The 12,704-nt window shown below is 42.6% G+C and overlaps 2 protein-coding genes across 2 annotated transcripts; both read left to right on the top strand.

Annotated features, from left to right (window-relative positions):
• Window positions 1-8,293: 8,293 nt before the first annotated feature.
• Window positions 8,294-9,226, top strand: LOC118426239 (collagen alpha-2(IX) chain-like). The gene is made up of 2 exons (XM_035835509.1): window positions 8,294-9,081; window positions 9,192-9,226. Exons 1-2 carry the CDS (start codon window positions 8,349-8,351, stop codon window positions 9,224-9,226), a joined length of 768 nt encoding a protein of 255 aa, XP_035691402.1. The 5' UTR covers window positions 8,294-8,348.
• On the top strand, window positions 9,198-9,840 carry LOC118426616 (C1q-related factor-like). The gene has a single exon (XM_035836117.1). It carries the CDS (start codon window positions 9,231-9,233, stop codon window positions 9,813-9,815), a length of 585 nt encoding a protein of 194 aa, XP_035692010.1. The 5' UTR covers window positions 9,198-9,230; the 3' UTR covers window positions 9,816-9,840.
• Window positions 9,841-12,704: the final 2,864 nt, after the last annotated feature.

Genomic DNA, 12,704 nt, shown 5'->3' with positions numbered 1-12,704 from the left:
TTTTAACGTGCATGGGGTATGGCTCTCCCCATACACGGGACCTCCATTTAACGTCCTATCCGAGGGACGACTCATTTTCACTGAGGAAAGTCGTGTAAAGTGCCTTTCCCAAGGGCACAAGACCGGCAACACGGCAGGCGGATTCGAACCGGCGACCTCTCGGTCACGGGCCGAATACACTACCACTGTGCTACGCAGCCCAATTAATATGTGCGTGTACTTTGAAAAAGTAATTTTACAGTATATTCATTTTACTTCATTCATTCATGTTGATTTGATTATATGGATGACATATTCTTGGACTCCAAAACTGATGCGAGCGTGCGAATAAAAAAAGTTTGGCCCAAAATAAAAGTTGCCTTCATTATGAAATCTAAGTTGTCAGGAAGATTGGACAAATGACTGAATGCAAGGAATATGATATACCACACAATAGGTTCTTCATTTTAGTGCTTTCCTATCTTATTCCTTATATAAAAGGACATTATTATATACTTGTCCCAATATTTTTGTGCAATCTACGGCATACATTTGCTCATTTTGCAGCTGCTTTGTACGATATGCTGTATGGTTCAAAACTTTTTCTTCTTTTGAAGTGGCCGAAAATTGATGTGCGCAAGGATGTCATCCATATAATCAAATCAACGTAGCCTAAAATAATATTTAGGAATAATTCTAATATTTGTGTGTCAACAATAAATACCAGCTATACAGCCCTATACTCTTGAGTTTATACAGAAGGGTTGTTCATTCTAACCCCAAAATCATTACTATGCATGCAATCAATCCTCGAGTTATCCTGTTACCCTGGGAGGACCGGGTAGCTAGCGAGTTTTGTTCGGGGACCCAAGGCAGTCAGCCCGCCGATCTCACATTAGCGCTCCGGCGGAGTTTAAGCCGGCCGGAAGGAGATGGACCTAATCGGGCTTAAACTCCCCGGGTGCTAACAGGAGATTGGCGGGCCTGGCTGTCTTGGGCCACCGAATAAACTGTCCTAGCTGCCCGATCCCGGCTGGCTCCCAGAGTAGTTTACTTAAGGACCCTTACCTTACTTGCCTCCCTGAAAACGAAGGTCGCGTTTGTTTGTCGTCGTGTGTGTCTGCAGTTCCCCGCTAGTCACGTCGGGGACACTGAAAGGAAGTTGGGTCAGAGATCCAGAAGGGTCTCAGAAAGGTGGCAGGAAATACAATTGGCCTGGGTCCAGAGTTTTCCCCAGGAGTTTCATGCTGGTGTCCATACAGACTCCCCCTGACTCGCACTAAGAAATGATAACGCATATGTAATCATAAAGAAAACGGCGACTAAATGAAACCCGGAGGGAGTTTACGTCGGGTAGCCATTGACGACAAATTTCGAATACCGCTGCAAAATTGCAGTCTTTCCGTGATATTCTTCGTTCAAGTTCAGAGTGTCTCAACTGAACATGTACAGTTGCGACCATCATCTGGTTACAATCTTCAAACCAAAGACAATATATCTTACGAGTACAACTCTCCACAGAACAAGTTTAACACCATTTACTTCTCAAGTTAACACTGGATGTATGCCAGACACAGCACACAAGTTGTTCTTTCTGCACGAGGGCAAGTTCAAGTCATCTACTCTCCAAGCAGAGGTTATAAGACTGCTGTTGGTTTTTGACGTCTTCTTGCTTGATTTAGGCGTATTTTGTCGGGCTTTCTGTTTTCCCTGGTTGTTGTTTTTTTGTCCGCCAGCCAAAGAGGGCAAAACAGCCGGGGTCTATCCGCTCCTTGGGGAGTTAAGTCGACCATATTATTAACCAGTCGGAAACTATATATATACCTCTCTTTAGAGAGTCAAAGTTGATTGTGTTAACGTAAAGGTAGTCTCTTCGCATACCCGCACTGCTCGTCGAAATGGCCGGGCTCGCTGGGCTAATCACTGTAAAACTCCTAACAATAGTCTATCTTCTGTTTAACAGTTGTTTCGTTCTGTACTCATCTAAGGTACAGGATGGGACTTGTTCCGAACCCTGTACCAACATCACCGTAGTGGCCTCACCTGGTCAGAAGGGAGACATGGGACTAACAGGTAAGGAACGGGCAGTTTCTTATCTATGGTCTACGTCACATTTCCAAACCGGGGCCCGGCCGGGTAGCTTTCGGGAACGAAAAGTACAATATAAAAGACAACAAACTATAAAAGCCGTAACGAGAATAGTCGTGAGCATTATTTCTGTATATTTTTACGTATACAATTCTATTATTCGTTTCCCCTAGTTTGGAAATGTGACATTAGCCTAAGAGACTGTCTTTCTTATTCTTTATTGTCTTTCTATCTCAGAGCATATGTGAGTATTTTTTTTTTTCGTTAAGCCGTTTATTGAGTATGTCTCCTGGCAGACTCGGAGTTAAGAATACTACTAGGAATACATAAGACACTATTTAAACTAGATTCTCTTATCTAGATTCAGATCTGCTTCTTTGAGAACTTTTCTTATTGTCTTATTAACATGGCTCCGGATATGTTTCTTCTGGTTAGAATTTAAGGACGAGAAATGTTAGTTTTAAGCTATACTTCCCAAGTTAACACAACCCCACTGCTTATTGGCCATCTGGATCAAATTCTGGAGTTCGATTCTTGCAATGTCTAGGTTAGGCCTCCGCTCGGACATGTTGCAGGGGCTGCATTCATCATTTCGGATGGTGACATAAAGCTTGCTGGCGGTCCTGTGTATGAGTGCGTAAAGCTAAGGGCACAACCCGCCTTACGTGCAAATACGTGCTGTCTACGTGCCAAAACGTGGGCAATCTTTTGGGATCCGTAAGTGGTAAGTACCCCCTCCGTACGAACCCGTAGGGAATCCGACGGATTTTGGATCACACAGACACGCCGTAGAACTTTACGTGCAGGCAGAATTTTGTGTGCCATCGGGCTGAGGATTCGCCCACGTACGCGCGACGCGCCTGTCCTGTACAGCCTGAACGTTTTCAGAAATACGTGGCGGACGTGGCATCCCAAAAACTAGAGTTCCACGAACACATACCTTTGCCAAATAAACCAGGTTTGTTATGCAGAATGATGTCTGTAGACAAATGCGTTACTCATTTCATTTTCTTTATAATTATATGCTTGGAGTTGGTTTATAAAATTTTGGCATTGATTATGCAAATTAGATCCCAAGTTACAATCAATTGATATCAAATTGTAGCAAGCATTACTTAAGCTATTAGCATACCAAAAATCATGATGATCCTTTGATCCATCCTTGACTTATTCTCTTTCAAAGTCTTTAAATACACCTCTTACTCTCTTCCCTCTTTCTCAGTTACATATGTGACAACTTTCATTGATGAAAGTACTATAATGGAATACAGTGGATTTATGAACATTTCCTAATCAATTATGCAAATTAGCTGTTAATTTGCATAATAAGTATCACATTATATAAGTCTTCACTTAGGCTATCTACATGCCAAAAATCATGACGATCCGTCAACACGTTCATATTTTCTCATTAATTATGCAAATGAGATCATCATTTGCATGGTAAATATGTATGGACATTTCTCTCTTTCTCAGCTACATATGTGACAAGTTTTAAAGTCCTATCATGGAATGTAGTGAATTTATAAATATCCTCATTAATTATGTAAATTAGCTGTTGATTAGCATAATTGGTATCTCATTATGTAGGTCTTCACTTACGCTACCTACATACCAAAAAGCATGATGATCCGCCAAAATGTTCATATTTTCTCATTAATTATGCAAATGAGGCCATCATTTGCATAATTGATATCTATCAACATTTCTCTCATTCCCAGCTACATATGTGACAAGTTTGAAAGTCCTATCATGGAATGCAGTGGTTTTATAAATTTTCCTAATTAATTATGCAAATTAGCTGCTAATTTGCATAATTAGTATACCATTATGTAAGTCATCACTCATTCTATGTACATACCAAAAATCATGACGATTCGTCAACACGTTGTAGAGTTATTCTCGTCCAAAGTTTGAAAGGAAACCGGCGCCTGCAGTTCCAAAAATCATGATCACAGCATGTCCAGAACAGGAGATATCAAAGATATTCTAGACAATACTGGTTACTCTTACCTATGGAACTCTATGAATTCACAGCTAGACAATAAGCATATATGTACATCGTTAAGAAAAAGGTTAGAAGATATATATATCCAGACATTTTCTCATAGACTGTCCACAGATAATGGTAAGTTAAGATTTTTCAAGAAACTAAAGAAGGGATACTCAATGGAAACTTATTTAACGTTACTAGATAAATTCGAGGTCAGATCGGCAATGTGCAAACTTAGAATTAGCGCCCACCCCCTTGAAATTGAGAGAGGGCGGTACAAAAAGCTACCTGTGGGCGAAAGAACCTGTAACCATTGTATGGCAAAACCGGTGGAAGACGAAATACATTTTATTTCTAACTGCCTCTCTAACGATCAGGAAAGAAAGGAGTTATTTGAAGAGGCATGCAAATTCCACAAAAATTTCCAAACGCTTACCGACGAAAACAAAACTATAACGCTGTTAACGTCACATAACCCACGCATCATAGAAAAAGTGGGACACTTCGTCTTCCACTGCTTCCAGAAAAGAAGTCAAACCCTAAATACGTAGATTGTAGCTCTCAGCAGTCCATACCATTGATAGAATAGTCACTCGTTTACACTTGTCACCATTGTTATCTATACCAAAGTATTTCATTTTATACATGTTTATTATATTCTCTGTATGTTTCATGTTGCAATTAGCCCTCGGGCAAGAACTTGCAAATAAACTTCTTCTTCTTCTATCAAAAATTGAGGTTCTGCTGCAGTACCTTAGCAAGCCGCTAGGGGGCCCATTATCGAACTTGACCTTCGTTTTCCCGACCCCTACCCACCTACTAAATATAATCGGGATACATCAAAGGCTTCTCGAGTTATGCTGTTAACACACACACACACAGACACACACACAGACTCACAAGCCTAAAACATAACCTTAGCCATTCTGGCAAAGGTAAAAACGCACGGACAAATTGCACGTACGGCGGGTTGTGCCCTTAGCTTGAGCGTCAACGTAACACCTCTGCACGTAATAGAACCCAACCCAACTCAACCCAACATCGAGAAGAGTAGGGTTGCCTAGTGTTCTTGGCTAAAACACCCGAGCCGTTGGGAAGCCTCTTTGCACAACTAGCTATTATCAGGTGGATTTTACACGTGTGAATGTATTCAAGTCCGTATGTGGGTCGTGTTGGAGTCTTAGCCTTTACCAGGCACAGGTCACGGAAAATTGGAAGCTTATGGAAATTGGACAAATATAGCCGATATAACACGCCAGATGAGTTAGCTGGTCGCAAACTATATACTCCTCGGCCAGCTAACTCTGACATGTTATCTGTCTATATTCTTTCCGATTTCTACTATTTTTCCAGTGACCTATGGTCACGGAGCCTGGTAGAGCTCGAGGCTAATTCCATACGGACCTCGAACGGACGCAAGTGTGAACCCCGGGCTACCCTTTGTAGCAATGGAAGCATAGAAGACTATGAACATATGTTATTTAAATGTGAAAGACTGTGTAATTTCTGGGAATTAGTTAACGCATATGTACCCTTGCCCAACATAAAAATCACTTTTCAGGAGATTTTATTTGGAAAAATTGATCATTTAATAACTGCTAAAGACCAGAAAAATAGAACCTTTACTGTTACTGTGGCTAAATGGACAATCTTTAAAACTTGGATCTGGCATAGAAAAGACCCACACCTGTGCATAACTAACCTCTTTAATGTCTTTGAAAAGGACTTCGAAGAACGGATATACATGTACAATAGTAGACTGACAGCCAATGTAGATTGATTGTACAAATTTACTATTGATATTTTGGCATGAACCCCACCTATTGTTAGACTACTCCATGTTTGATCATAGTGTAGTAACAGACTGTACATATTCCTTAAGGTTTCCCAGTATTTTGACAAATGTACTGCATGTATTTGTCTTTCCTGACTGTTCCACTGACCATGTACTGCATGTTAAGTTACACATGTAATTCGTCCAGACACACCAGTATATGTTAGCCCTCCATGTGCAATAGTACTCGACTGTACAAACACTAGTCTTAGTGGTTGACAAATGTACCATTGTTGTTGCTGTTTTTAATTTAAAACAAAAAACGTTATGTACCACTTTTACTACAGTTTGTGTCGGGCATTTGTGCATGTGCGAATAAAAAGCGTGAAACACTAAAAAAAATATAATAAAAAAAGTGTGAACCCGGGTTAACGAAAAAGACCCATGCTTTGTCCTCATGATGAGGTTCAAGCACTTTACCTTACACAACCTTGTGGCTTTTTATAGCTTCTCTACTCCATGGAGGTTTCGTTGTCTGCAGTGCAAACTGAACAGTGTTTATACTGTGCAAGACAGCGGACAGGTTGTAATGAAGAAAAATAAAGTGGCGCACCTAAGAAAACCATGTTGAAATGATTTACTAAGTTGATAAAACTATTTTCGGAGAAATATATAGAAACTGGAAACGTATATGTTCCGTACCTGGTGTCAAGACAGACAGAGAGGTCTTAGGCCTAGGGGATGTTATGTTTCCTGTTTCAGTCCTGAAAAGGTAGAGTCGGTAGGTAGGGGTTTTGTGTGGCAAACCCACATTTTCCGGTATAGAGCCAAACCCTAGCCCATGTTAAAATCGCGAATCGTCACTCCCCCCAAAACTATAAACGCCGTCGCTCTACAAGCCTGCGAAGGGGACTAGTTAGGTTTAACATCAAATTTCCAAGCTGGGGCTCGTTTGTGGAGACGAAAAATAGGAATGTATAGTAAATATATACACAAATAAAACTATACACAATGCCCACGACTAAAGTTTTTTTCGCTCCCGAAGGGTGCCCGGCCGGGCCCCGGTTTGGAAATATGACATGTAGGCCTTAAATGTGGGACTGTGTGCAAGCTGTGGGACAAGGCTTAAACATTTCGTGGTGTACAATAAGATCGATGGGTATCATCATCGCTATGCTGCTTAACCTACACAAGCCTTAAATTCTATGGCACATCAAAAGGGCCGACATGCCATACGTATGGCAATCCTCCAGCTGTGACATGGCCTTTGTGTGGGAGCGTTTTGATACATGTGTACTGCCTCGTTACATGGCTGTGATGAATATGGAGTACGAGGGGTGATCACCATTGTCACCAAGTTCACGGCCTCACACAGAAATGAGGTTAACAACTTAAATTTCGGCACAGTAAGAAGCCGTAATATCAACCAAATTTCTAAACATTAATTATTGTGGTCACCAGCTCGTTTTCAGTCGATGTCCCTTTGAAAATTAATAGATAAGTTTATTGCAAATTCTTTCCTGAGGGCTAATTGCAGGTGACAAAAGAAAAAAAAGACAGACAAATAATAGTAAGCACTAAAACAGTATAGTAAGCGACTACTCTAGTCTAACTTAAAGATGTAACTTATTGGGTTTGACTTCTTTTTCTGAGACAGTGGAAGACGAAAGATCCCACTTTTTCTGTAATGTGTAGGTTTTGCGACGTTAAATGGAGAGTAGTTTTCTTTTTGTGTATAAACATGGAGATATTAGGATAGAATTTGGTGGCTTCTTTTAAGAGCTCTTTCCGTTCTTGATCATAGAAGGGGCAGTTTGAAATAAAATGTGTTTCGGCTTCTACCATATCTAACGTACAGTAATTACAAGTTCTTTCGCACACGGGTAACTTCTTATATAGGTAAGAAGCGAAAAAAGGGACTGTGATCAGAGCTGTGCTCCTCTTGACGCGAGCTACGAAGACATTGTCAAAATTAGGCCCAGTTTTTTGTAAAGATTCTCTTATATTTGCTTTCAGACAGACAAGGACAATGTGGCGGTGCACTGAACTTTGGAAACTTATGTTGTGCCACATACAATACCCACGAACAGACCTAGGGTGAAGGTAGTGCCATAGACTTTTTACGGCTTTATGAGGTCGTAAGGGCTCGCTATTTGAAGGCGAATCCTTTCACCACTTTTATTTTCTCCCCAAGCAAAGTCAGCATACCTCGAATGGCACAGAAGTTTCTTCTTGTCGTCATATCATTACTTGTCCGACTGACTGCAGCTAGATAACGTTATATGGCTGGATTTTACTGAAAGTTAATTATACATGTAAGAACTTTATTGCGCGACAACTGTAATAATTATGCGGTAAACAGGCTAGCTGAATTATGAAGTACTAAGTAAACACATTAACATGACATAAGTGTAGTTTGAAAGCATACTTTGAAGTTTGCTTGTTTTTTTTGTAGGGGAACCCGGATCGCAAGGACCCCTTGGCGTAAAGGGAAAGAAAGGCGACCGCGGCATCATGGGGCTGGTGGGTCCGATGGGCATTCCAGGTGCTGAAGGAGAACCAGGTGCCGCCGGCGCCTCAGGTGAGAAGGGAGAGCGAGGACCGCAAGGTGTACACGGACCATCTGGCCAGAAAGGTGCTGCAGGCGAGCCAGGTGTGACAGGTGTGAGAGGGTTTCCTGGAGTAAAGGGCCCGCCAGGTGAGAGAGGAACCCCTGGATGGCTGGGTCTTCCAGGTAGGCGTGGCGAGAAAGGAAGTAAAGGTGACCCAGGACAGACAGGTGCAGCAGGTGTGCAGGGGCCGCCAGGTGTGGGTGCACCTGGACAGAAGGGAGCGAAGGGCGAGCCTGGAGGAACAGGTGTTACAACGCCATCACCTCTGGGACCACCTGGAGAAAAGGGAGACACAGGCGCACCTGGGGGAACAGGTGCGCTTGGGCCACCAGGTGTCGCAGGACGGCCAGGTGTGGGAGTGACTGGGAAGAAGGGGGCTAAAGGTGAGGAGGGGAAAGTCGGTGCCACAGGTGCACCCGGAAAATCAGGTGAGAAAGGTGAACAAGGAATGACCGGTTCTTCTGGGTTACCTGGGCAGCAAGGTGAGAAGGGAGACAAAGGTGAACCTGCTGAGATGAGAGAAACGCAGGTGCGTGGTCCAGCAGGTGAGAACGGTTTACCTGGAGAGAAGGGACAGAAAGGTGATTCCGGCACACCAGGTGCACCTGGTGAATCAAGTTACATAACAGTCAGCGGTGAGTCGTACGTTCTACAAGGACCTCCTGGGTCAAGGGGGGTACCGGGAGACAAGGGGGAGAAGGGGGACAGAGGGTTCCCTGGTGACAGGGGATTCGAAGGCGGACAGGGAACACCTGGGTACCCTGGCTCACCGGGACCTGAAGGTATGGCTGGTATGAAGGGAACGAAAGGTGAGCCAGGAAAACCAGGTAAAACAGGTGCACCGGGTGAATACGGCCAAACAGGTGGCCAGGGGAGGACAGGGTTCAAAGGAGACAAGGGTGAACCAGGGAAGCCGTGTAGCTGTGCAGGCGGCGTGTTGAGCGCGCACGGCCGACTAACAGATGCACCGTTCGTGGCGTTCTCCGCCGCCTTAGCTAACCGGATCGTCAACGTCCTGGAAAATACCATCGTGAAGTACAACATCCTCCACACCAACGAGGGGAGGGCGTACGATATGGCAACGGGGAAGTTCACGACTCCAATTCCTGGGTACTACATGTTCACGTACTCTGGCATGACGACAAGCGTGAAGGGCTCCGCCTACTGGAGTCGGCTGGTACTGCACGGAGAACCTGTGATCAGTCTGTATGACAAGTCGGTGGGAGAACATCTCTCCAGCAGTAACAGCGTCATCTTGTTACTGAAGCCTGGGGACGAGGTTTGGGTGGAGCTGGACGCTCGTTCCTCCATGTGGGGGGACTACACGGGTTACGTCACGTTCTCAGGGTACCTCATCCACCATGTGTAACAGCCAGGTCACACACGTCGTACGATCGTCGTACGATCGTCGTACGATCGTCGTACGATCGTCGTACGAACGCAAACGTACTGAGGGCATTCCTGGGACCTATTGGTCCTCACTGTACATTACGCGATCGTTCCTCGATGCAGAACCACCATTTACAAAAACAACTTCATCCCCTACACTTCCCATCTCTGGGACAGCCTTCCAAAACATGTCACTGACTCTATACCACTCTCGAGTGGTCGATAGTTCAAGCCGGCCCGCTGCAGAGCCTACCTTTTTTCATGATCTTACAATTAACTCACACGTACCTTTCATCTTCTCCAATATTTACCTTCGTCAAGAAGGTTATGTTTTCGGTAGCGTGTGTGGGGATGTGTGTAGAAGACCACCGTAACTCAAGAACGCCTGAGTGCTTTGTATTGGTATTTGGTATGTGTGTAGGTCTTGATAAGACCTGGAAACGATTAGATTTGGGGCCCCCTAACGGCATGGGAAGGTACTGCAGCGGAACTTCCTGGTTTGATATCTCGAGTTCTGAACATGCTGCGGCTATAATTTTTTAGCGGTAGACAGCTCTTGTTTAGGTATGCTATATACGGTATAGATCCATTTTATTCGATATGTGTAGCATGACAAATTTATAGCTATTGATTATTTTTATTGTATTACATTGTATTATTTTTTATTGTATCACATTGTAATGTTTTTGTGAATTCTTTGTATCTATGTTGGTCCTCATTTTTGTAGGGTCTGCCGCTATACCAGCCCAAAGCTGCCTAGGCAGATCCTTGTAATGACTTGTCTCATCGTCAATAAAGTCAAGTCAAAGTCAAAGTTCTCATTGAAATGTGCAGCTAAATGTTGTCGCCAGTCTTTACGACTTTATATAAACCAAATTACAAGCAACACCATTGCTTATTTTACCACAAAATCTATTACATTTATGAAAGATACATAACGACATTGCTACTGGTTGATGACTTGAAAGAAATAATAGCCACGGGTGGGATTTCACTACATAAGAAGGCCGTCTGTCGCCTAAGATTATATAAAGGATTCAAATATCTTCTTCAAATGTGTACAAGATAAGTTTCCATGCTTTCTGCATTTAAATAGCACTGAAAAATGTACATTTCTAATGCAATTAGACAAACCATGTATTCTAAACTCCACCTGCAACTACATTTACGACTGTATTAAGAAGCGAGAAGAAGTTGAACCTGTACATACTAGTAGTAGTACTAGTATACTTTAGACTTTGTAGTTCCAGTCATGTATCACAGTTTACACAGATTGTACTTAGAATCACTAGGAGATGTATCCTATTCACATTGACCTGTCCTTAGCTTGTTAGAAAGCAAAAACGTACAATAAAGGTCTTCATTCAATAACAGCCTTACATCAACTTACATTGAGGATACTATGCGCTTCTAGCTCTACATGACTGTATCAGTCAAGTACATATAGAATATCCCAACTTTACTTTTGTTAATTTTCCTTTCCATATGTACTTTTAAATTAGGCTAATTGGTACTAGTAACTGTATGTCTTGGGGTGGTGGGACGTGGCGCACTGATATGTTGACCTAAGTTACCTAAGTTCATTAATTCATTTGTATTTTGTTCTGTGGCGCTGCTAAAATAAGTCGTTAAACTTGAGTGCAGCGCCACATTGTCCTTGTTATGTGTTTTGGAATAAAGAAAAAAAAATAGCAGCCGAAAATGTGACGATTCGGTTCCCAGAATTATAGTTGGGCTTTGACATATCAAGCCAGATTGCTATATTGTTCAAGTACTGTGTAAGATGGCTTGTGTTCTGTCGCCATATTCAGTCTTGACGGGGAGGGGTCAAGAAAGGCAAAGTATTTGTCCATCTTTTCTTTTCGCACGCTCGCATCAGTTTTGGTATGCCCATAGGATGTCATCCATATAATCAAATCAGTATGGCCTATCCATGGATGTCATAAAGAACAATGGCACGTCATTTGTCACTATATTTTCTAAGCGCCAGACGATAAGGTAAATATCGAAATATTTGTCAAGTAGTTAAGGGAAAATAGACATTGTTTGTTAAGGACTTAACATTACTAATTCAGTATAAAAATGCAAGAAGTAACGATAGTATATCTACATAGGTGAAGTCATTATCATTTTGGTGACCATATGATGATCCCCATGCTAGTTCACCTTTATCCACGGGTTAACCTATATCCGTTGTTTATAGAAAAAGATAAGGTATCTGAGGATAGTACTGGTTAGCAGTCGGTGGTTTCAAACCTTATATTGAATATCTTGCAACTTGAAACGTCCGTTGACTTGATACCTTATCCCTAATTACCTTGTTTTTTAACAGCGAACATAGGTTAGTAGTATAGTAGGGACACGCTGACTCCTATTATTCTGGCGGTGCAAGGTGGTGCAGGTTAAAGGTCATCGCCTGCCGATATTATTTATTCAGGCGCGGGTCAGAGGTCAGAAGTCACAGATTGTGTATTCAGGCGCAGGTCAGAGGTCATCGTCTGCTGATTTAATTTATTCAGGAGCAGGTCAGAGGTCATGTTATGACGGCAAAATCTAGGGGAATAGGTATTTTGTTAGATCTGAGCAGGGGTGAAACCAAGGTAATTATGACAACCCCACTCCACCCCAAATGAACCTCCCCCATCCCCAATCGTGAACGACATACCCTTATTTGGCATGGTTCTAAGTCTCTAAGTCACAAAATAAAAACAAAGAAAACATGACAACGTTTGATTTTCCCGTTCTTTTATTCTGTACTTTCAAAAGTCAGCATCCAACGTGAACTTTTGCTGTTCAGAGGAGGACATCACACCCATCTTCTGGTACTCCCCCACCTTTTTCTCAAAGAAGTTGTCTTTCCCTCCAGAGA

Source organism: Branchiostoma floridae, chromosome 11 (assembly GCF_000003815.2).
Source record: "Branchiostoma floridae strain S238N-H82 chromosome 11, Bfl_VNyyK, whole genome shotgun sequence".
Lineage (NCBI taxonomy): Eukaryota > Metazoa > Chordata > Leptocardii > Amphioxiformes > Branchiostomatidae > Branchiostoma > Branchiostoma floridae.
This window is presented reverse-complemented; position numbering and strand designations above follow the sequence as displayed.

Excerpts from the sequence above, each read along its gene's own strand:
- LOC118426616 (XM_035836117.1), top strand. The coding sequence starts at position 9,231 with ATGGCTGGTATGAAGGGAACGAAAGGTGAGCCAGGAAAACCAGGTAAA.
- LOC118426239 (XM_035835509.1), top strand. The coding sequence starts at position 8,349 with ATGGGGCTGGTGGGTCCGATGGGCATTCCAGGTGCTGAAGGAGAACCA. Across the intron at positions 9,082-9,191 it reads AAGTTACATAACAGTCAGCG|GGAACACCTGGGTACCCTGG; the intron begins GTGAGTCGTACG and ends GAAGGCGGACAG.